The 20,946-nt window shown below is 52.4% G+C and overlaps 1 protein-coding gene across 2 annotated transcripts in view; it reads left to right on the plus strand.

Annotated features, from left to right (window-relative positions):
* LOC137304405 (PDZ domain-containing protein GIPC1-like) overlaps positions 1-20,946 on the plus strand; it is a 55,935-nt gene that overhangs the window by 19,196 nt on the left and 15,793 nt on the right. For both annotated transcript variants that reach the window (XR_010958569.1, XM_067972986.1), the window contains exons 3-5: positions 7,553-7,733; positions 13,231-13,343; positions 17,666-17,747. Coding sequence is in view for 1 of the 2 variants with exons in the window: in XM_067972986.1 (XP_067829087.1) it covers positions 7,553-7,733; positions 13,231-13,343; positions 17,666-17,747 (376 nt within the window). In the remaining variant the exon portion in view is untranslated. The remainder of the gene's footprint in view (positions 1-7,552; positions 7,734-13,230; positions 13,344-17,665; positions 17,748-20,946) is intronic.

Consider the following 20,946-nt stretch of genomic DNA (forward strand, 5'->3'; position numbering starts at 1 on the left):
TGTGCTACACCGCGACAGTCTTGTGCCCCACATAATCAGAGTGGTGTGCGTGTGTACACCGCTGACATGACTGTGCCCCACCCAGTGCTACAACGCGACAGGGACCTGTGCCCCACCCAGTGCTACACGCGACAGGACTGTTGCCCCTTCCCAGTGTGCTACACCGCGACAGGACTGTGCCCCACCCAGTGCCCTACACCGCGACAGGACTGTGCCCCACCCAAGGGTGCTACACCGCGACAGGACTGTGCCCCACCCAGTGCTACACCGCGACAGGACTGTGCCCCACCCAGTGCTACACCGCGACAGGACTGTGCCCCACCCAGTGCTACACCGCGACAGGACTGTGCCCCACCCAGTGCTACACCGCGACAGGACTGTGCCCCACCCAGTGCTACACCGCGACAGGACTGTGCCCCACCCAGTGCTACACCGCGACAGGACTGTGCCCCACCCAGTGCTACACCGCGACAGGACTGTGCCCCACCCAGTGCTACACCGCGACAGGACTGTGCCCCACCCAGTGCTACACCGCGACAGGACTGTGCCCCACCCAGTGCTACACCGCGACAGGACTGTGCCCCACCCAGTGCTACACCGCGACAGGACTGTGCCCCACCCAGTGCTACACCCGCGACAGGACTGTGCCCCACCCAGTGCTACACCGCGACAGGACTGTGCCCCACCCAGTGCTACACCGCGACAGGACTGTGCCCCACCCAGTGCTACACCGCGACAGGACTGTGCCCCCACCCAGTGCTACACCGCGACAGGACTGTGCCCCACCCAGTGCTACACCGCGACAGGACTGTGCCCCACCCAGTGCTACACCGCGACAGGACTGTGCCCCACCCAGTGCTACACCGCGACAGGACTGTGCCCCACCCAGTGCTACACCGCGACAGGACTGTGCCCCACCCAGTGCTACACCGCGACAGGACGGTGCCCCACCCAGTGCTACACCGCGACAGGACGGTGCCCCACCCAGTGCTACACCGCGACAGGACGGTGCCCCACCCAGTGCTACACCGCGACAGGACGGTGCCCCACCCAGTGCTACACCGCGACAGGACGGTGCCCCACCCAGTGCTACACCGCGACAGGACGGTGCCCCACCCAGTGCTACACCGCGACAGGACGGTGCCCCACCCAGTGCTACACCGCGACAGGACGGTGCCCCCACCCAGTGCTACACCGCGACAGGACGGTGCCCCACCCAGTGCTACACCGCGACAGGACGGTGCCCCACCCAGTGCTACACCGCGACAGGACGGTGCCCCACCCAGTGCTACACCGCGACAGGACGGTGCCCCACCCAGTGCTACACCGCGACAGGACGGTGCCCCACCCCAGGTGCTACACCGCGACAGGACGGTGCCCCACCCAGTGCTACACCGCGACAGGACGTGCCCCACCCGTGCTACACCGCGACAGGACGGTGCCCCACCCCGTGCTACACCGCGACAGGACGGTGCCCCACCCCAGTGCTACACCGCGACAGGACTGTGCCCCACCCCGTGCTACACCGCGACAGGACGGTGCCCCACCCAGTGCTACACCGCGACAGGACGGTGCCCCACCCCGGTGCTACACCGCGACAGGACGGTGCCCCACCCCGGTGCTACACCGGCGACAGGACTGTGCCCCACCCCGGTGCTACACCGCGACAGGACTGTGCCCCACCCCGGTGCTACACCGCGACAGGACTGTGCCCCACCCCGGTGCTACACCGCGACAGGACTGTGCCCCACCCCGGTGCTACACCGCGACAGGACTGTGCCCCACCCCGGTGCTACACCGCGACAGGACTGTGCCCCACCCCGGTGCTACACCGCGACAGGACTGTGCCCCACCCCGGTGCTACACCGCGACAGGACTGTGCCCCACCCCGGTGCTACACCGCGACAGGACTGTGCCCCACCCCGGTGCTACACCGCGACAGGACTGTGCCCCACCCCGGTGCTACACCGCGACAGGACTGTGCCCCACCCCGGTGCTACACCGCGACAGGACTGTGCCCCACCCCGGTGCTACACCGCGACAGGACTGTGCCCCACCCCGGTGCTACACCGCGACAGGACTGTGCCCCACCCCGGTGCTACACCGCGACAGGACTGTGCCCCACCCCGGTGCTACACCGCGACAGGACTGTGCCCCACCCCCCGGTGCTACACCGCGACACGACTGTGCCCCACCCCGGTGCTACACCGCGACACGACTGTGCCCCACCCCGGTGCTACACCGCGACACGACTGTGCCCCACCCCGGTGCTACACCGCGACACGACTGTGCCCCACCCCGGTGCTACACCGCGACACGACTGTGCCCCACCCCGGTGCTACACCGCGACACGACTGTGCCCCACCCCGGTGCTACACCGCGACACGACTGTGCCCCACCCCGGTGCTACACCGCGACACGACTGTGCCCCACCCCGGTGCTACACCGCGACACGACTGTGCCCCACCCCGGTGCTACACCGCGACACGACTGTGCCCCACCCCGGTGCTACACCGCGACACGACTGTGCCCCACCCCGGTGCTACACCGCGACACGACTGTGCCCCACCCCGGTGCTACACCGCGACACGACTGTGCCCCACCCCGGTGCTACACCGCGACACGACTGTGCCCCACCCCGGTGCTACACCGCGACACGACTGTGCCCCACCCCGGTGCTACACCGCGACACGACTGTGCCCCACCCCGGTGCTACACCGCGACACGACTGTGCCCCACCCCCGGTGCTACACCGCGACACGACTGTGCCCCACCCCGGTGCTACACCGCGACACGACTGTGCCCCACCCCGGTGCTACACCGCGACACGACTGTGCCCCACCCCGGTGCTACACCGCGACACGACTGTGCCCCACCCCGGTGCTACACCGCGACACGACTGTGCCCCACCCCGGTGCTACACCGCGACACGACTGTGCCCCACCCCGGTGCTACACCGCGACACGACTGTGCCCCACCCCGGTGCTACACCGCGACACGACTGTGCCCCACCCCGGTGCTACACCGCGACACGACTGTGCCCCACCCCGGTGCTACACCGCGACACGACTGTGCCCCACCCCGGTGCTACACCGCGACACGACTGTGCCCCACCCCGGTGCTACACCGCGACACGACTGTGCCCCACCCCGGTGCTACACCGCGACACGACTGTGCCCCACCCCGGTGCTACACCGCGACACGACTGTGCCCCACCCCGGTGCTACACCGCGACACGACTGTGCCCCACCCCGGTGCTACACCGCGACACGACTGTGCCCCACCCCGGTGCTACACCGCGACACGACTGTGCCCCACCCCGGTGCTACACCGCGACACGACTGTGCCCCACCCCGGTGCTACACCGCGACACGACTGTGCCCCACCCCGGTGCTACACCGCGACACGACTGTGCCCCACCCCGGTGCTACACCGCGACACGACTGTGCCCCACCCCGGTGCTACACCGCGACACGACTGTGCCCCACCCCGGTGCTACACCGCGACACGACTGTGCCCCACCCCCGGTGCTACACCGCGACACGACTGTGCCCCACCCCGGTGCTACACCGCGACACGACTGTGCCCCACCCCGGTGCTACACCGCGACACGACTGTGCCCCACCCCGGTGCTACACCGCGACACGACTGTGCCCCACCCCGGTGCTACACCGCGACACGACTGTGCCCCACCCCGGTGCTACACCGCGACACGACTGTGCCCCACCCCGGTGCTACACCGCGACACGACTGTGCCCCACCCCCGGTGCTACACCGCGACACGACTGTGCCCCACCCCGGTGCTACACCGCGACACGACTGTGCCCCACCCCGGTGCTACACCGCGACACGACTGTGCCCCACCCCGGTGCTACACCGCGACACGACTGTGCCCCACCCCGGTGCTACACCGCGACACGACTGTGCCCCACCCCGGTGCTACACCGCGACACGACTGTGCCCCACCCCGGTGCTACACCGCGACACGACTGTGCCCCACCCCGGTGCTACACCGCGACACGACTGTGCCCCACCCCGGTGCTACACCGCGACACGACTGTGCCCCACCCCGGTGCTACACCGCGACACGACTGTGCCCCACCCCGGTGCTACACCGCGACACGACTGTGCCCCACCCCGGTGCTACACCGCGACACGACTGTGCCCCACCCCGGTGCTACACCGCGACACGACTGTGCCCCACCCCGGTGCTACACCGCGACACGACTGTGCCCCACCCCGGTGCTACACCGCGACACGACTGTGCCCCACCCCGGTGCTACACCGCGACACGACTGTGCCCCACCCCGGTGCTACACCGCGACACGACTGTGCCCCACCCCGGTGCTACACCGCGACACGACTGTGCCCCACCCCGGTGCTACACCGCGACACGACTGTGCCCCACCCCGGTGCTACACCGCGACACGACTGTGCCCCACCCCGGTGCTACACCGCGACACGACTGTGCCCCACCCCGGTGCTACACCGCGACACGACTGTGCCCCACCCCGGTGCTACACCGCGACACGACTGTGCCCCACCCCGGTGCTACACCGCGACACGACTGTGCCCCACCCCGGTGCTACACCGCGACACGACTGTGCCCCACCCCGGTGCTACACCGCGACACGACTGTGCCCCACCCCGGTGCTACACCGCGACACGACTGTGCCCCACCCCGGTGCTACACCGCGACACGACTGTGCCCCACCCCGGTGCTACACCGCGACACGACTGTGCCCCACCCCCGGCCCCCCGGTGCTACACCGCGACAGGACTACCCACAGGACAGTAGAAGTTTACAACATGGAAACAGGCCCTTCGGCCCAACATGTCCATGTCGCCCAGTTTATACCACTAAGCTAGTCCCAATTGCCTGCACTTGGCCCATATCCCTCTATACCCATCTTACCCATGTAACTGTCCAAATGCTTTTTAAAAGACAAAATTGTACCCGCCTCTACTACTGCCTCTGGCAGATCGTTCCAGACACTCACCACCCTTTGAGTGAAAAAATTGCCCCTCTGGACCCTTTTGTATCTCTCCCCTCTCACCTTAAATCTATGTCCCCTCGTTATAGACTCCCCTACCTTTGGGAAAAGATTTTGACTATCTACCTTATCTATGCCCCTCATTATTTTATAGACTTCTATAAGATCACCCCTCAACCTCCTACTCTCCAGGGAAAAAAGTCCCAGTCTATCTAACCTCTCCCTATAAGTCAAACCATCAAGTCCCGGTAGCATCCTAGTAAACCTTTTCTGCACTCTTTCTAATTTAATAATATCCTTTCTATAATAGGGTGACCAGAACTGTACACAGTACTCCAAGTGTGGCCTAACTAATGTCTTGTACAACTTCAACAAGACATCCCAACTCCTGTATTCAATGTTCTGACCAATGAAACCAAGCAAGCTGAATGCCTTCTTCACCACCCTATCCACCTGTGACTCCACTTTCAAGGAGCTATGAACCTGTACTCCTAGATCTCTTTGTTCTATAACTCTCCCCAACGCCCTACCATTAACAGAGTAGGTCCTGGCCCGATTCGATCTCCCAAAATGCATCACCTCACATTTATCTAAATTAAACTCCATCTGCCATTCATCGGCCCACTGGCCCAATTTATCAAGATCCCGTTGCAATCCTAGATAACCTTCTTCACTGTCCACAATGCCACCAATCTTGGTGTCATCTGCAAACTTACTAACCATGCCTCCTAAATTCTCATCCAAATCATTAATATAAATAACAAATAACAGCGGACCCAGCACCGATCCCTGAGGCACACTGCTGGTCACAGGCCTCCAGTTTGAAAAACAACCCTCTACACCCACCCTCTGTCTTCTGTCGTCAATCCAATTTTGTATCCAATTGGCTACCTCACCTTGGATCCCGTGAGATTTAACCTTATGTAACAACCTACCATGCGGTACCTTGTCAAAGGCTTTGCTGAAGTCCATGTAGACCACGTCTACTGCACAGCCCTCATCTATCTTCTTGGTTACCCCTTCAAAAAACTCAATCAAATTCGTGAGACATGATTTTCCTCTCACAAAACCATGCTGACTGTTCCTAATCAGTCCCTGCCTCTCCAAATGCCTGTAGATCCTGTCTCTCAGAATACCCTCTAACAACTTACCCACTACAGATGTCAGGCTCACCGGTCTGTAGTTCCCAGGCTTTTCCCTGCCGCCCTTCTTAAACAAAGGCACAACATTTGCTACCCTCCAATCCTCAGGCACCTCACCTGCAGCAGTGGATGATTCAAATATCTCTGCTAGGGGACCCACAATTTCCTCCCTAACCTCCCATAACGTCCTGGGATACATTTCATCAGGTCCCGGAGATTTATCTACCTTGATGCACGTTAAGACTTCCAGCACCCCCCTCTCTGTAATATGTACACTCCTCAAGACATCACTATTTATTTCCCCAAGTTCCCTAACATCCATGCCTTTCTCAACCGTAAATACCGATGCGAAATATTCATTTAGGATCTCACCCATCTCTTGTGGTTCTGCACATAGATGACCTTGTTGATCCTTCAGCACTGCCTGTACAGTCCTGTACCCACAGTACTGTACCCCAGTGCTACACAGTGACAGACCTACCCACAGTACTGTACCCCAGTGCTATACAGTGACAGACCTGTACCCACCAGTACTGTACCCCAGTGCTATACAGTGACAGACCTGTACCCACCAGTACTGTACCTCAGTGCTATACAGTGACAGACCTGTACCCACAGTGCTGTACAGGCAGTGTTGCACAGGGACAGACCTGTACCCACCTGTACTGTACCCAGTGCTATACAGTGACAGACCTGTACCCACCAGTACTGTACCCCAGTGCTATACAGTGACAGACCTGTACCCACCAGTACTGTACCCCAGTGCTATACAGTGACAGACCTGTACCCACCAGTACTGTACCCCAGTGCTATACAGTGACAGACCTGTACCCGCCAGTACTGTACCCCAGTGCTATACAGTGACAGACCTGTACCCACCAGTACTGTACCCCAGTGCTATACAGTGACAGACCTGTACCCACCAGTACTGTACCCCAGTGCTATACAGTGACAGACCTGTACCCGCCAGTACTGTACCCCAGTGCTATACAGTGACAGACCTGTACCCGCCAGTACTGTACCCCAGTGCTATACAGTGACAGACCTGTACCCGCCAGTACTGTACCCCAGTGCTATACAGTGACAGAATTGTACCCGCCAGTACTGTACCCCAGTGTTATACAGTGACAGATCTGTATTTTTACTCCCTTTTCTTGTCTTCGCCACCCTTCCCTATAATGGATCCGTGGCTATTGCCAGTACCCCCAAAATGGGCTGTCAAGTGTTGCAAAAGACAGCCCATTTTTTCCTGCTTCTCCTGCCACTTTGCTGCTGGTAAGATGCCTGGCACTGCAGCACAGGCAGGAGGCAGGAGGCAGGAGGCAGGAGGCAGGAGGCAGGAGGCAGGAGGCAGGAGGCAGGAGGCAGGAGGCAGGAGGCAGGAGGACCCCCTAAATACTGTGATTTAATTGCCAGAGAATCAAAGGAGGCAGCCTGATTGACCGAGTGCAGGAGGTCAGCGTTGGGGACCTGATCGAGTCGATCAATGGCCAGAGTGTCATCGGTTTCCGCCACTTCGAAGTTGCCAAGCTGCTGAAAGGTTTGGTGAAGGGACAGCTGTTCACACTGCGCCTTGTGGAGCCCCTGAAAGCTTTCGGTGAGTCAGTGACCCCCCCCCCCCCCCCCACCCCGCCTCGTTAGAATGGTGCTGGGTTAGTGGTTATCTCGCTCTCTCCTCCTTAAAGCCCTGCCTCTTTGACCAAGCTTTTAGTCACCAGCCCGAATATCTCCTTGTGTGTCTCGTTGTCAAATTTTGTTTGAATGCTCCTGCGAAGCACCTTGGGACGTTTTACTACGTTAAAGGCGCTATATAAATGCAAGTTATTTTCAGACTTTGTGTGAGGAATACTCTGCAAAGAACGGCGCTCGCTCTCTCTCTCTCTCTCTCTCTCTCTCTCTCTCTCTCTCTCTCTCTCTCTCTCTCTCAGGGGCACTGTCAGCTACGCACCCAAAACAAAATGTTACTATAGTTCAGAAAATATTTAAGCATGGAATTCATGCAACAAGTGTACTTTAAAAATATACAGAAATACTACAACCTCGGGTGATTTCCCCATTGGATCCGGGGACCCCAATTTCAAAACCTGTGTTGCTCAGGGGATTCCAGAAATTGGAACAGACAGAAAACTCAAAACTCATGACTCTTGATGCAGTTATGGCACATCTTCCCAGTGTGCTTCCTGGTCCTTTGTCAGATTGCTGCACTAAAGTTGCACATGTTTTAGCTTAAAAAAAAAACAGAGGAGAGTGTTCCCTGGAGAAGTGTTAATGCCATGTCATCTGGGACATTAATAGTTATTTTGCTAGGTTACTTTTTTTTTGGATGTTGAACACTGAATGATATCAGTCTCCGGAGATTAAGAACGTAATAAAATCCAGAGCAAGGCAAGGGCGTGAAACCCACTCCATCCAGAGTCCAGGTACGGGCTTCTCCGTCTGACACCACACCACCCGTTGGAACGCTAACCTTCTTTCCTGACCTCATCTGGGGGAGTGGGGGGGGGGGAATCCTCTACAACCCTCGATCCTGCTTCTCAGCAAATGTTGATCCATCTCCTTTTGAAAGGTTCCGCTCGACCCGCAATTAACTTCCTTTGCTGGGAGTTTTTTTTATTCGTTCATGGGATGTGGGCGTCGCTGGCGAGGCCGGCATTTATTGCCCATCCCTAATTGCCCTTGAGAAGGTGGTGGTGAGCCGCCGCCTTGAACCGCTGCAGTCAGTGTGGTGAAGGTTCTCCCACAGTGCTGTTAGGAAGTGAGTTCCAGGATTTTGACCCAGCGACGATGAAGGAACGGCCGATATATTTCCAAGTCGGGATGGTGTGTGACTTGGTGGGGAACGTGCAGGTGGTGTTGTTCCCATGTACCTGCTGCTCTTGTCCTTCTAGGTGGTAGAGGTCGCGGGTTTGGGAGGTGCTGTCGAAGAAGCCTTGGCAAGTTGCTGCAGTGCATCCTGTGGATGGTACACACTGCAGCCACTGTGCGCCGGTGGTGAAGGGAGTGAATGTTTAGGGTGGTGGATGGGGTGCCAATCAAGCGGGCTGCTTTGTCCCGGATGGTATCGAGCTTCTTGAGCGTTGTTGGAGCGTATTGGAGGGGGGCAGAGGGAGAGGAAGAGTTATTTCTTTCTTTCTAATCAAGGCTTCTGAACGTTGTTCCTGTCTTGTGCTTGTCCAAGATAAATGCTTTGTTCATCATTTCATCGATACCTTTTCATTTTGTTTGAGCGTCTCTGTCCTTCCATTTTACCATTGGTGGCAGAGGTAGAACCCACTCCTTCCTCAAACCCCTCTGACCCGTTTACTCTTTCCCTGTGTTTAAACATCTCTAAACCTACCTTCTCAGCCGTGCCTTTGGACACCTCCCCATACTCCATCCATTTATCCTGCTCTGGGAAGCGCCTCAGGACTTATTTCTCTGTAAAGGCAAGTTTGTTGTTGATTGAAGACCTAGGTCATGTTTTTCCTCCGCTGTCTTTCCAATGGACGTAATTTTCGTCGCTCGAGCCTTTCGTAAGTATTGCCATACGACAAAAGACCAAGGTCTATCTTTTACGCCTTCTACCAGCCTGGTAGTTGCAACGATAATGGAGTTGTTGACTAATCAAGGCAATCGATCTTTCTCCATACCTCAGTCTGCTGAAACCTGGGATCATTGTGTTCACTCTTCTCTGAACCCTTTCAAATGCATCAATATCCTTTTCGAGGTAGGGTGTCCGTACTCCCGATTTGGCCTCACCATTGTTTTGTGCAATGCCGTATAACTTGATGTGAGTTGCAGTGCAGTTTCCTCTAGATACATCCCTGTACCCAATTTGCCTTATTATTAATTGCCTCACATTCATAGAATCTTACAGCGTGGAAAGAGGCCAGTCGGCCCATCGTGCCTGTGCCAGCTCTTAGAAAGAGCTATCCAATTAGTCCCACTCCCCTGTTCTTTCCCCATGACCTGATTGGTTCTGTGTATCTGTATAAAAGTTTTGAAGGTGTTCATTGCGCTTCATACAGTCGACGGTTTTAGAGACAGTCATTTCAGGCTGTATTTCTGACTTGGAACTGGAAATTTTCAAGCACTTTCCAATCAGCAAACTTTCATTGGCATACAGCAGTTAAACTCTGACTGACTGCGGGCTGTGGTTTATTTACAGTCATTAGAGTTTGCTGCCTCAAAGTGGCAGGTTAGCTTAAACATAGCTCCAGCCCAGCAGAATAGTGCTTTGTGCCGTATCTGATACTACACTGCTGTCCATTTATAAAACAGCTCACCATCCCACCTGACATGAGCAGTGCCACGGGATAGCGCTGACTCTTGTGATAAAAGTGAGTGGGTCTTTAGCAAACCTGGTGGTGTTCTGTGTGGAGTCTCGAGTTCAGGGCAGGTTGCAAAAACGGCCAGAGCTGATCTCGGTGAATTCGTTGCACAGGTAGAAAAGAAGGAAAGAACTTGCAACAGCGCATTTCATGACCACAGGACGTCCCAAAGCGATTTACAGCCAGTGGAAGTACTTGTAAAGTGTAGTCGCTGTTGTAATGTAAGGAAACGCAGCAGCACAGCAAGATCCCACAAACAGCAATGTGATAATGACCAGATAATCTGTTTTTTTAGTGACGTTGGTTGGTGGATAAATATTGACCAGGACTCCGGGGAAAACTCTCCTGCTCTCCTTTGAAATAGCGCTGTGGGATCTTTTATGTCCACCTGAGAGGGCAGACGGGGCCTCGGTTTAACGTCTCATCCGAAAGACGCCACCTCCGACAGTGCAGCACTCCCTCAGTACTGCACTGGAGTGTCAGCCTAGATTTTGTGCTCAAGTCTTTGGAGAGGGAGGAGATGGCGGCCTATGAGCAACGTGCATATTTCGAGGTCCAGAATGACAGGAAAATCTGCAACTTCCCATCTATTTGGTTGTAGAAAATATGGTGTGAAACTCAAATTATTTTTGAAGCCAATGCTGTGCAGCATTACTGCAGTCTGCCCAGCAAGTGGCAGTACAGCACAAGTAGAGGGGACTGCAGCTCTGGGAACAAGTCCCTCATTGAGTGAAAGTAACTGAATAAGATTGTATTGGTTTACAAAACAGGCTTTTAAGATTTTTTTTCTTGTTTCAATAATAATAACTTGCATTTATATAGTGCCTTTAACGTAGCAAAACGTCCCAAGGTGCTTCACAGGAGAGTAATCAAACAAAATTTGACACCGAGCCACGGGTGGAGATATTAGGACAGGTGACAAAAAGCTCGGTCAAAGAGGTAGGTTTTAAGCAGCGTCTTAAAGGAGGAGAGAGAGGTGGAGAGGTTTAGGGAGGGAATTCCAGAGCTCAGGGCCCGGGCAACTGTAGGCACGGCCGCCAATGGTGGAGCGATGAAAATCGGGGATGCGCAAGAGGCCAGAATTGGAGGAGCGCAGAGATCTCGGAGAGACTCTGAAACATGGTGAGGCAATGCACTGAAGCACCACGTATAGTGTCACAAATCGGAGAGACTGGGCTCTGAACCGTCTGTGCCCTTTAAGTTCCTAATGACAGCTGAGTTATGGGGAGGTGAGTGTAGTATTCTCATCTGCTGCTCCCCACGCAGCATGTTTCTGGTCTCGGCTAAGCCGTGTGAGAGCAGCATGAAGCAGAGGGCAGGCTATTTGACTGTGGAAGGTAACCCGCCCAACCGTAATCCTGCCCTCACCCAAGGTCTGCACGTGTGCCCTATTTACAAAGATCACCGGATACCAATCGGGGTGGGAAACGGCGACCGCCTCTCCCCCCACAGCGACCGCCTCTCCCCCCACAGCGACCGCCTCTCCCCCCACAGCGACCGCCTCTCCCCCCACAGCGACCGCCTCTCCCCCCACAGCGACCGCCTCTCCCCCCACAGCGACCGCCTCTCCCCCCACAGCGACCGCCTCTCCCCCCACAGCGACCGCCTCTCCCCCCACAGCGACCGCCTCTCCCCCCACAGCGACCGCCTCTCCCCCCACAGCGACCGCCTCTCCCCCCACAGCGACCGCCTCTCCCCCCACAGCGACCGCCTCTCCCCCCACAGCGACCGCCTCTCCCCCCACAGCGACCGCCTCTCCCCCCACAGCGACCGCCTCTCCCCCCACAGCGACCGCCTCTCCCCCCACAGCGACCGCCTCTCCCCCCACAGCGACCGCCTCTCCCCCCACAGCGACCGCCTCTCCCCCCACAGCGACCGCCTCTCCCCCCACAGCGACCGCCTCTCCCCCCACAGCGACCGCCTCTCCCCCCACAGCGACCGCCTCTCCCCCCACAGCGACCGCCTCTCCCCCCACAGCGACCGCCTCTCCCCCCACAGCGACCGCCTCTCCCCCCACAGCGACCGCCTCTCCCCCCACAGCGACCGCCTCTCCCCCCACAGCGACCGCCTCTCCCCCCACAGCGACCGCCTCTCCCCCCACAGCGACCGCCTCTCCCCCCACAGCGACCGCCTCTCCCCCCACAGCGACCGCCGACCAGCGACTTGTTCCAGCTCTTGTGCCAGAAAGCAGACTAGAGAGAAGATGACCGGCAATAACTTTTGTTGACCGATATCTTTTTTTTAAAAAAAAAACACGGACCCTCTGCTCTCGCCGGTGACTCGGTCGGTCAACTTCATATGTAATTGAACCCAGAAAAGAAAGAACTTGCATTTATACAGAACCTTTCACAATCTCGGGACGTCCCAAAGCGTTTTACAGCCAATGAAGAACTTTTTTGAAGTGTAGATACTGTTGTAATGTAGGAAAATATTGTAACTGAACCCACGCACAGCAGGAAGGGACCAGCCAGCTGAACTCCGCCTAATGTGGTGGTAACGGAGCTACAGTTGGTGTTGGATTAGAGAGGGAATATTTGACCTGTGTGCGTGCTACTGATCGTTACCTTGTTATCCCACCCGTGATCTAATTGAATGGTGGAACAGGCTCGAGGGGCTGAATGGCCTACTCCTGTACCTAAGATGGTGCCCTGAAATTTGAACGTGTTCTGACCTAAAGATCTCTCTGCTTTGATGGACGTTGGGCCCCGCTGCGGGGTCTCGAGCTGCCAAACCGACATTCGATTTGACGCCCGACCCTAACCAGTTTTCACGTTTTTCTTGCAGACATGATAAGCCAGCGATCCAGAGGGGGCAAACCTTCATCGGGTGGGCAGCTGGGCACTGGAAAAGGAACACTGCGATTACGGTCAAAAGGGATTGCCACTGTGGAGGAAGAGGTAGGCTACTCGTTTATATTGGGTGGGAGGGAGGTGAGGGTATTATTTGTAATGTAATATAATATAACGTAAATTGCCATATTTCTCACCTCAGCCATCCTGTGTCACTCTGAGCGAGAAACATAGAAAATAGGAGCAAGCGTGAAGGAATTTCTCCTCATCTCGGTTCTAAATGGCACACCCCGTATCCTGAGACTGTGACCCCTGGTTCTGGACTCCCCAGCCATCGGGAACATCCTCCCTGCATCTAGTCTGTCTCGTCCTGTTAGAGTTTTATATGTTTCGATGAGATCACCTCTCATAGGGTAGGGTAGCATAGTGGTTATGTTACTGGGCTAGTAATCCAGAGGCCTGGACTAAAATCCAGAGTCATGAGTTCAAATCCCACCATGGCAGCTGGCGTGGTGGGATTTGAACTCAATTAATTAAATAAAAATCTGGAATTATCGGATTGTCGTAAAAACCCATCTGGTTCACTAATGTCCTTACCCGGTCTGGCCTATATGTGACTCCAGACCCACAGCAAAGTGGTTGATTCTTAATTGCCCTCTGAAATGACCTAGCAAGCCACTCACCACCACCTTCTCGAGGGCAATTAGGGATGGGCAATAAATGCCGACCTCGCCAGTGACGCCCACATCCCGTGAACGAATATTAAAAAAAAAAAAAAATTCTTCTAAACTCTAGTGAATATAGGCCTAGTCCACCCAATCTCTCCTCATACATCAGTCCTGCCATCCCAGGAATCAGTCTGGTAAACCTTCGTTGCACTCCCTCCATGGCAAGTTAAGGGAAATGGAACCAAGGAGGGTAAATGGAGTTAAGATACAAATCAGCCATGATCTAATTGAATGGCGGAACAGGCTCGAGGGGCTGAATGGCCTCCTCCTGTTCCTGTGTTCCCTGCTGGAATGTGCTTGTGCACGAGGTTAAGATCAGCCTCAGCTGTAATGCCCTCCACAGTTGAATAGCCAGTGCAATGTGACCATTCCCCGTGCATGCATAGTTTTTCGAATTGTTTTGCCACTTTAAACCAATTAAAATGAATGGGGTACGGCGTTGCGATGGGATACCCTAGGCCTCGGCTCATAGGCACCCTTCCCTCCTGAGGGTGCCTTGCGGGGGAGCGACTGCTGGATCTGTGGGTTGCACCCTAGCACGAGCCCTGGGAGAAAACTGGGCAATTAGACAGTAACTTCACATGTTAGTCTGCCAGACTCGGCTTTTTAATTAACGTGAAGGGCTCAGTAACGTGACTAACCATTACGGCAATCTATCCTTTGCGTGTCTGTTGTGCTGAGCAAATTGTTCTCTTTATCTAAACGGAGCAAGCAGCCCTGAAAGAGAATGTACATACGTTGATTCTGATTGACAGGTTAACTTACATTAAATGAATGCCTAGTAGTAACTACAATGAATGTGCTTAACCCAATATTACGTAGAATCTACAGCACAGAAACAGGACATTCGGCCCAGCTAGTCTATGCTGGTGTTTATACTCCACATGAACCTCCTCCCACTCTAAATACCCCTTCCCATCTTGCCCCCATATCCCTCTCTTCCCCTTCTCCCTCATGTATTTTAGCTTATTTTTCCCCTCTATAAATGTCATGGTTTTTATAGAATCATAGAATGATGCAGCTCAGAAGGAGGCCATACAGCAGTCGTGCCAGCTCTTTGAGAGAGCTATCCAATCAATCCCACTCCCCCGCTCTTTCCCCATAACCCTGCACATTTTTCCTTTTCAAGTATTTATCCAATTCCCTTTTGAAAGTTATTATTGAATCTGCTTCCACCGCCCTTTCAGGCAGCGCATTCCAGATCATAACAACTCGCTGTGTTAAAAAAAATTCTCCTCATCTCCCCTCTGGTTCTTTTGCCAATTATCTTAAATCTGTGTCCTCTGGTTTCTGACCCTCCAGCCAGTGGAAACAGTTTCTCTTTATTTACTCAATTATAACCCCTCATAATTTTAAATCTCCCTTTAACCTTCTCTGCTCTAAGGAGAACAATCCCATCTTCTCCATTCTCTCCAGAAAACTGAAGTCCTTCATCCCTGGAACCATTCTAGTAAATCTGATTAGTTTTTAATTTAACATTTTGTGTGGCTCCTGTATGTAGCTTGTATTCCCTTAATTTTAAGACCAGGAACATAAGAACATAAGAAATACGAGCAGGAGTAGGCCATTCGGCCCCTCAAGCCTGCTCCGCCATTCAGTAAGATCATGGCTGATCTTCGACCTCAACTCCATTTTCTCGCTCGATCCCCATATCCCTTGATTCCCCTAGAGACCAAAAATCTATCCATCTCAGCCTTGAATATACTCAACGACTCAGCATCCACAGCCCTCTGGGATAGAGATTCTTCTGAGTGAAGAAATTTTTCCTCATCTCAGTCTTAAATGTCCGACCCCTTATCCTGACACTATGCCCCCTAGTTCTAGACTCTCCAGCCAGGGGAAACAGACTCTCAGCATCTACCCTGTCAAGGCCCCTCAGAATCTTATGTTTCAATGAGATCACCTCCTTCTAAATTCCAGAGAATATAGGCCCATTCTACTCAATCTCTCCTCAAAGGACAACCCTCTCATCCCAGGAATCAATCTAGTGAACCTTCGTTGCACCGCCTCTAAGGCAAGTATATCCTTCCTGAGATAAGGAGACCAAAACTGTACACAGTACTCCAGGTGAGGTCTCACCAAAGCCCTGTACAATTGCAGCAAGATGTCCTTACTCTTGTACTCCAACCCTCTTGCAGTAAAGGCCAACATACCATTTGCCTTCCTAATTGCTTGCTGTACCCGCAGGTCAATGTTCTGTGTTTCGTGTACAAGGACACTCAAATCCCAATGAACACCAACATTTAACAGTTTCTCATCCTTTAAAAAAAAAATTCTGTTTTTCTATTCTTCATACCAAAGTGAATAACCTCACATTTGCCCACATTATACTCCATCTGCCACCTTCTTGCCCACTCACTTAACCTATCTATATCCCCTTGCAGACTCTCTGCTTCCTCCTCACAGCTTACTTTCCCACCTAGCTTTGTATCATCAGCAAACTTGGATACATTACACTCGGTCCCTTCATCTAATTCATTAATATAGACTGTAAATAGCTGAGGCCCCAGCACTGATCTTTGCGGCATCCATTAGTAACAGCCTGCCAACCTGAAAATTTTGTTCGGCCAATTCTGCTTGAAGTATCTCCGCTTCTCCTTGTTAGCGTCCTGAAGCTCAAATGCTAAATGGCCTCTAACAGCTGGGAACATTCAAGTGTTAAGCTTGGATTTGTGTCTCTGTTGGTAGAAATATACAGCCAGGCAATCGCCACCTGAAAGAAAAGTCTGGGTTAATGCTGTGTGTGTGTGACCCTTCTTCAGATATAACACAGGTACCTGCTAAGTGACTGGTTGTGCATTTTTTTGTGTTTTTGTTTAGTTTTCCAGCATTTAGGTGGGTGGGAGGTTATATTTTTGGAACAGGGTGAACATTCTGGGAGTGGGGGGGCCAAGAGAAGGAGGAGAACAGAGTGAGGAAAGGAAGGATTTGTATTTATATAGTGCCTTTCACGACCTCCGGAAGTTCCAAAGCACTTTACAGCCAGTGAAGTATTTCTGAAGTGTAGTCACTGTTGTAAAGTAGGAAACGCGGCAGCCAATTTGTGCACAGCAAGATCCCACAAAAACAGAAACGTGATAACCAGATAATCCGTTGATGCTGGTTAAATATAAACCAGGACACCGGGGAGATCTCCCCTGCTCTTCTTGGAATAATGCCGTGGGACCTTTTACGTCCACCTGAGGGGGCAGACGGGTCTTTGGTTTAATGTCTCTATCATCCGACAGTTGCAACGCTGTCTAAATTACAATCCTCATCCAAAATTATCTTGTGCAGTATGGAGGGTGGGTGGTTTTTGTGACCAGCTAAGGGATTGAGTTTCAGAATTTTAATATAGATGGCTGAAAATGACTTGGGACAAGGGGTGAAAAAATAACAGCTATCACCAATCAATCTCTGTTTCCTTTGGGGGAATTGTATGGAGTTGTGATTGGGTTTTCCTTGCTTTTAGCTTTTATTCCAATCCTTCTATGGAATAATGGGTGAGGAAAAGTTTGGCAACTATAAATTGTCTTCATAACTTCCTCCTTGTATCTACTTGTCCAGTGATTCGAGCGTTGGCCAGTAATTGCGTAGCTACCTTTTCATTGACTGAATTGGAAATACGTTTGACTTGAATCCAATCAATGTGAGCATCCGTGTTTTCTGATTTTTGCTGTGTTGAATTATTTGCTCTGAACCGCATGTTCTGTTCGATCCCAGCCATCTGTGTTTGAAGAGAAAGCCATTGAAAAGGTGGATGATCTGCTCGAAAGTTACATGGGGATCAGGGATAACGAACTGGGTGAGTAATGCCCATTTATTTAGCGCCTTATCACACCTAAATGTCTCGATGTGCTTTTCACAGTTAATTACTTTTGGAGGATAGTGACGTAGAAGGATATGCTGATAGGGTTAGATGGAGAGGTGGGAGGAGGCTCGTGTGGAGCACAAACACCGGCATAGACCAGTTGGGCCGAATGGCCTGTTTCTGTGCTGCAGACTATGTAATTCTAGGTAGTGTGATTGGTCTTTTGCAGTTTGACTGTAACTTTCACGTCTTGTTATAGAAATTAATTGTATTGTAAGATTTCTATACCACACACTGGGTTGTTGTAATAAAAATTGCAATGGCAAGTAGGCTAGGTAAAGGACTGTGCTTGCAATCAAAAGGGTAATTGAACAAGATGGGAGAACTGGGCAGCTGAAGGGACTCCCTCTCGTTCCTTTTTATAAAAATCAAAATTGTTGTCTTTCACGCTGTTAGATCTGAATAAAAATACAGTTGTAATAGATTTTCAAGAAATTCGAGACGTCCAGTGCTGTAATTGTTTTTTGCTGCTTTTCGGAAGAATTGGCATTGCCCTAAATTAAAATGGAAGCAAGAGTTGTCTTGATGTCCTCTGGAAGTTGCCAAGAGGGTTGGTCACGTTGATTTGGATGGTGATGGTGATGGTGATGGAAGCCTCTGGCCATGTTCATGTTTGCATTCTGCCATTCAATGTGTGTACACAAATGGCGAGCAAGGATGATGTGTGCTCCGTATACGTGTCTACATTTACACCAACAGACTGAGCTTTCAGATGAGCTTTCCTCTCCCCTCCTTGCTTACATATTGGTCCTTGTCCTCTTCAAATTCCTCCAGAGCCTCGCTCCACCCTAACTCTGCATACTCGCTCAGCCCTACATCCCCATCCTCTGCTTTTACAACTGACCTGTTATTTTCTTCTCCAGCTCCACCATCCGTGAAGAGCTTTCAGCCGCCAACACTCCGGAATTCTTATCCAACATCCCTCTGCCTTGCTTTCTATCTCCTCAACAAAAGCCTTCCTCAAATCTACCTCCCCAACTCCTCTTCCTTCTCCGGCTTGGGTGCAAGTCCCACCCGGGAAGTGTTGGAGGATGTTTCACAACGTTATAAGTGCTTCATAAATGTGTCTTCTGTGTTGAGCCTCTCGTTATAGGGAGGTTTAAGGGTACCAGAGTGAGCTAAACCTTAGCTGGGACAGAGGCCAACTTATTCTGCTCCAGAGACCCTGGTAATGAATCCACTGCAAGTTTATGTCACCTGCCGGATGTGTAAGATGGGGCTGAAATCTGTGGTATTGTCATTCTGGTTGTGTTTTGTATTGACACTTCGATCGGGTAGATAGAGAGAAATTATTCCCTCTGAGGGGGGAGTCCAGAGCAAGGGGGCATAACCTTAAAATTAGAGCCAGGCCGTTCAGGGGTGATGCCAGGAAGCACTTCGTCACACAAAGGGGAGTGGGAATCTGGAACTCTTTTCCCCCCCCCCCAAAAAAAAAGCTGCTGAGGCTGGGGGTCAATTGAAAATTTAAAAACTGAGATTGATAGATTTTTGTTAGGAAAGGGTATTAAGGGTTAAGGAACCAAGGCGGTTAAACGGAGTTAAGATACAGATCAGCCATGATCTAATTGAATGGTGGAACAGGCAAGAGGGGCTGAATGGCCTCCTGTTGTTCCTATGTGTATGGTTATTCAGCTCTCTGTTACATTTAGATTCAGTAACTTTGCCCAACTCATTATTTTGAAAACAGAAGATTCAAATGTGGGGGACAGGAGGGGAGTTGAGGGACAGTAAGGATAAAGTATTTAGTGTTAATAAAAGTATGCTCTCCCTTTAAGATGTGTACTGATGAGGGAATTTCTTGACTTGGAGAGTTCAGATCTTGTCTCTGTGTTCCTTGATAAGTAGGACAAGAGACTAACATCGAGTTTCATAATTATTGTTGTGCATTTCTTTCCCTCCCCTGCTGCCCCTATCATCTGCATCAAAGGGAGTTTGTAACCTGCATTAAAATATTTACCAGTATTCTAAAAATAGTGCAGAAGGAATTAAACCTCATTGTTACTGGTTTTTAGTTTTAAAAAAAAAGTTTCCTAAATTGTCACGGTTGCTTTAGATGTTAGGAGGGGCGGGTGGAGAAGGTGGGTGGTGTGGAGTATGTTAAATCTTCTGTTGATCACCAAGGCATGAAGGAGAGGGTCGCTACTTTTGTTATACAATTCCAACAGGGTGAGAAACAACTAGGTTTTTCTTATAAAAGCAAGCTTTTTCAGAAAGGTCCACATTCATTGCACTCTGTGCCGAATTAGCTGATGTCAGCCGTGGCAATGGAGGAAGCTGTTATTAGTCTTAGTGCCTCTGCATTAGGGAAATGAAACAGTTGCATTAATATAGTGCCTTATCAGTGTCCCAAAACACCTCATACTGTAAATTACTTTGAAGCGCAGTGGCTGTTAGGCAGCAGCCAATCTGTGCACAGCAAGATCCAACAAACAGCAGTTGGATGAACCAACTGCTAATCTGTCGGTAGCTGTGGGAGGAATGTTGGCCAAGGCACAGGACGAACTCCCGGCTCATCATCTAATCGTGCTATGGGATCTTTTAACACTCAACTGAACCACAGGAATATGGAAGTTTAACATCTCATTCAACACAGCACCCCTCAATGGAGCATCACCATAAATTATGTGCTTCTGTCCTGGAGCATTCATACTTCTGACTCAGACAAAACTGAGTCAATCTGAAAATAAGGGAAAATCGGCCAGGATGCCTAATCTTTCAGCTGCTTGTAGAAACAAAGATTTTCCTTCTTAGGGTCCAGCAAGCTCCCAGATGGAATAAAATCATGAGAAAACTTTTAAATTTGGTTAGTTTCTTTCTGGGTTTCTTGGAAACTGGCTGGTATCCAACATCGTTGGCTCAAGTTATTGCATCCCAAATGGACATCAATAGTACGCTGTTTTTTTGATTTGCGAAGCAATGGAAGAGACTGAGCTGCAGCCTCTTTGGTTTTGGGACTCCAAAAAGAAAATTAAGAACCTACAATTAATTATGTGGGACTGGATCCATAATTTGTATTTTCCTCTATTCCTTCTCCCCCCTCATTCGCTGCCCCTGGGTACGGTTTTACAGATGTCAGCATCCTCTCAGTACTCGCCAAGGCTGGTATTTCCTGTACATGTGGCTGTTGGCAAGG

This window comes from Heptranchias perlo, chromosome 37, assembly GCF_035084215.1.
Source record: "Heptranchias perlo isolate sHepPer1 chromosome 37, sHepPer1.hap1, whole genome shotgun sequence".
Taxonomy (NCBI): domain Eukaryota; kingdom Metazoa; phylum Chordata; class Chondrichthyes; order Hexanchiformes; family Hexanchidae; genus Heptranchias; species Heptranchias perlo.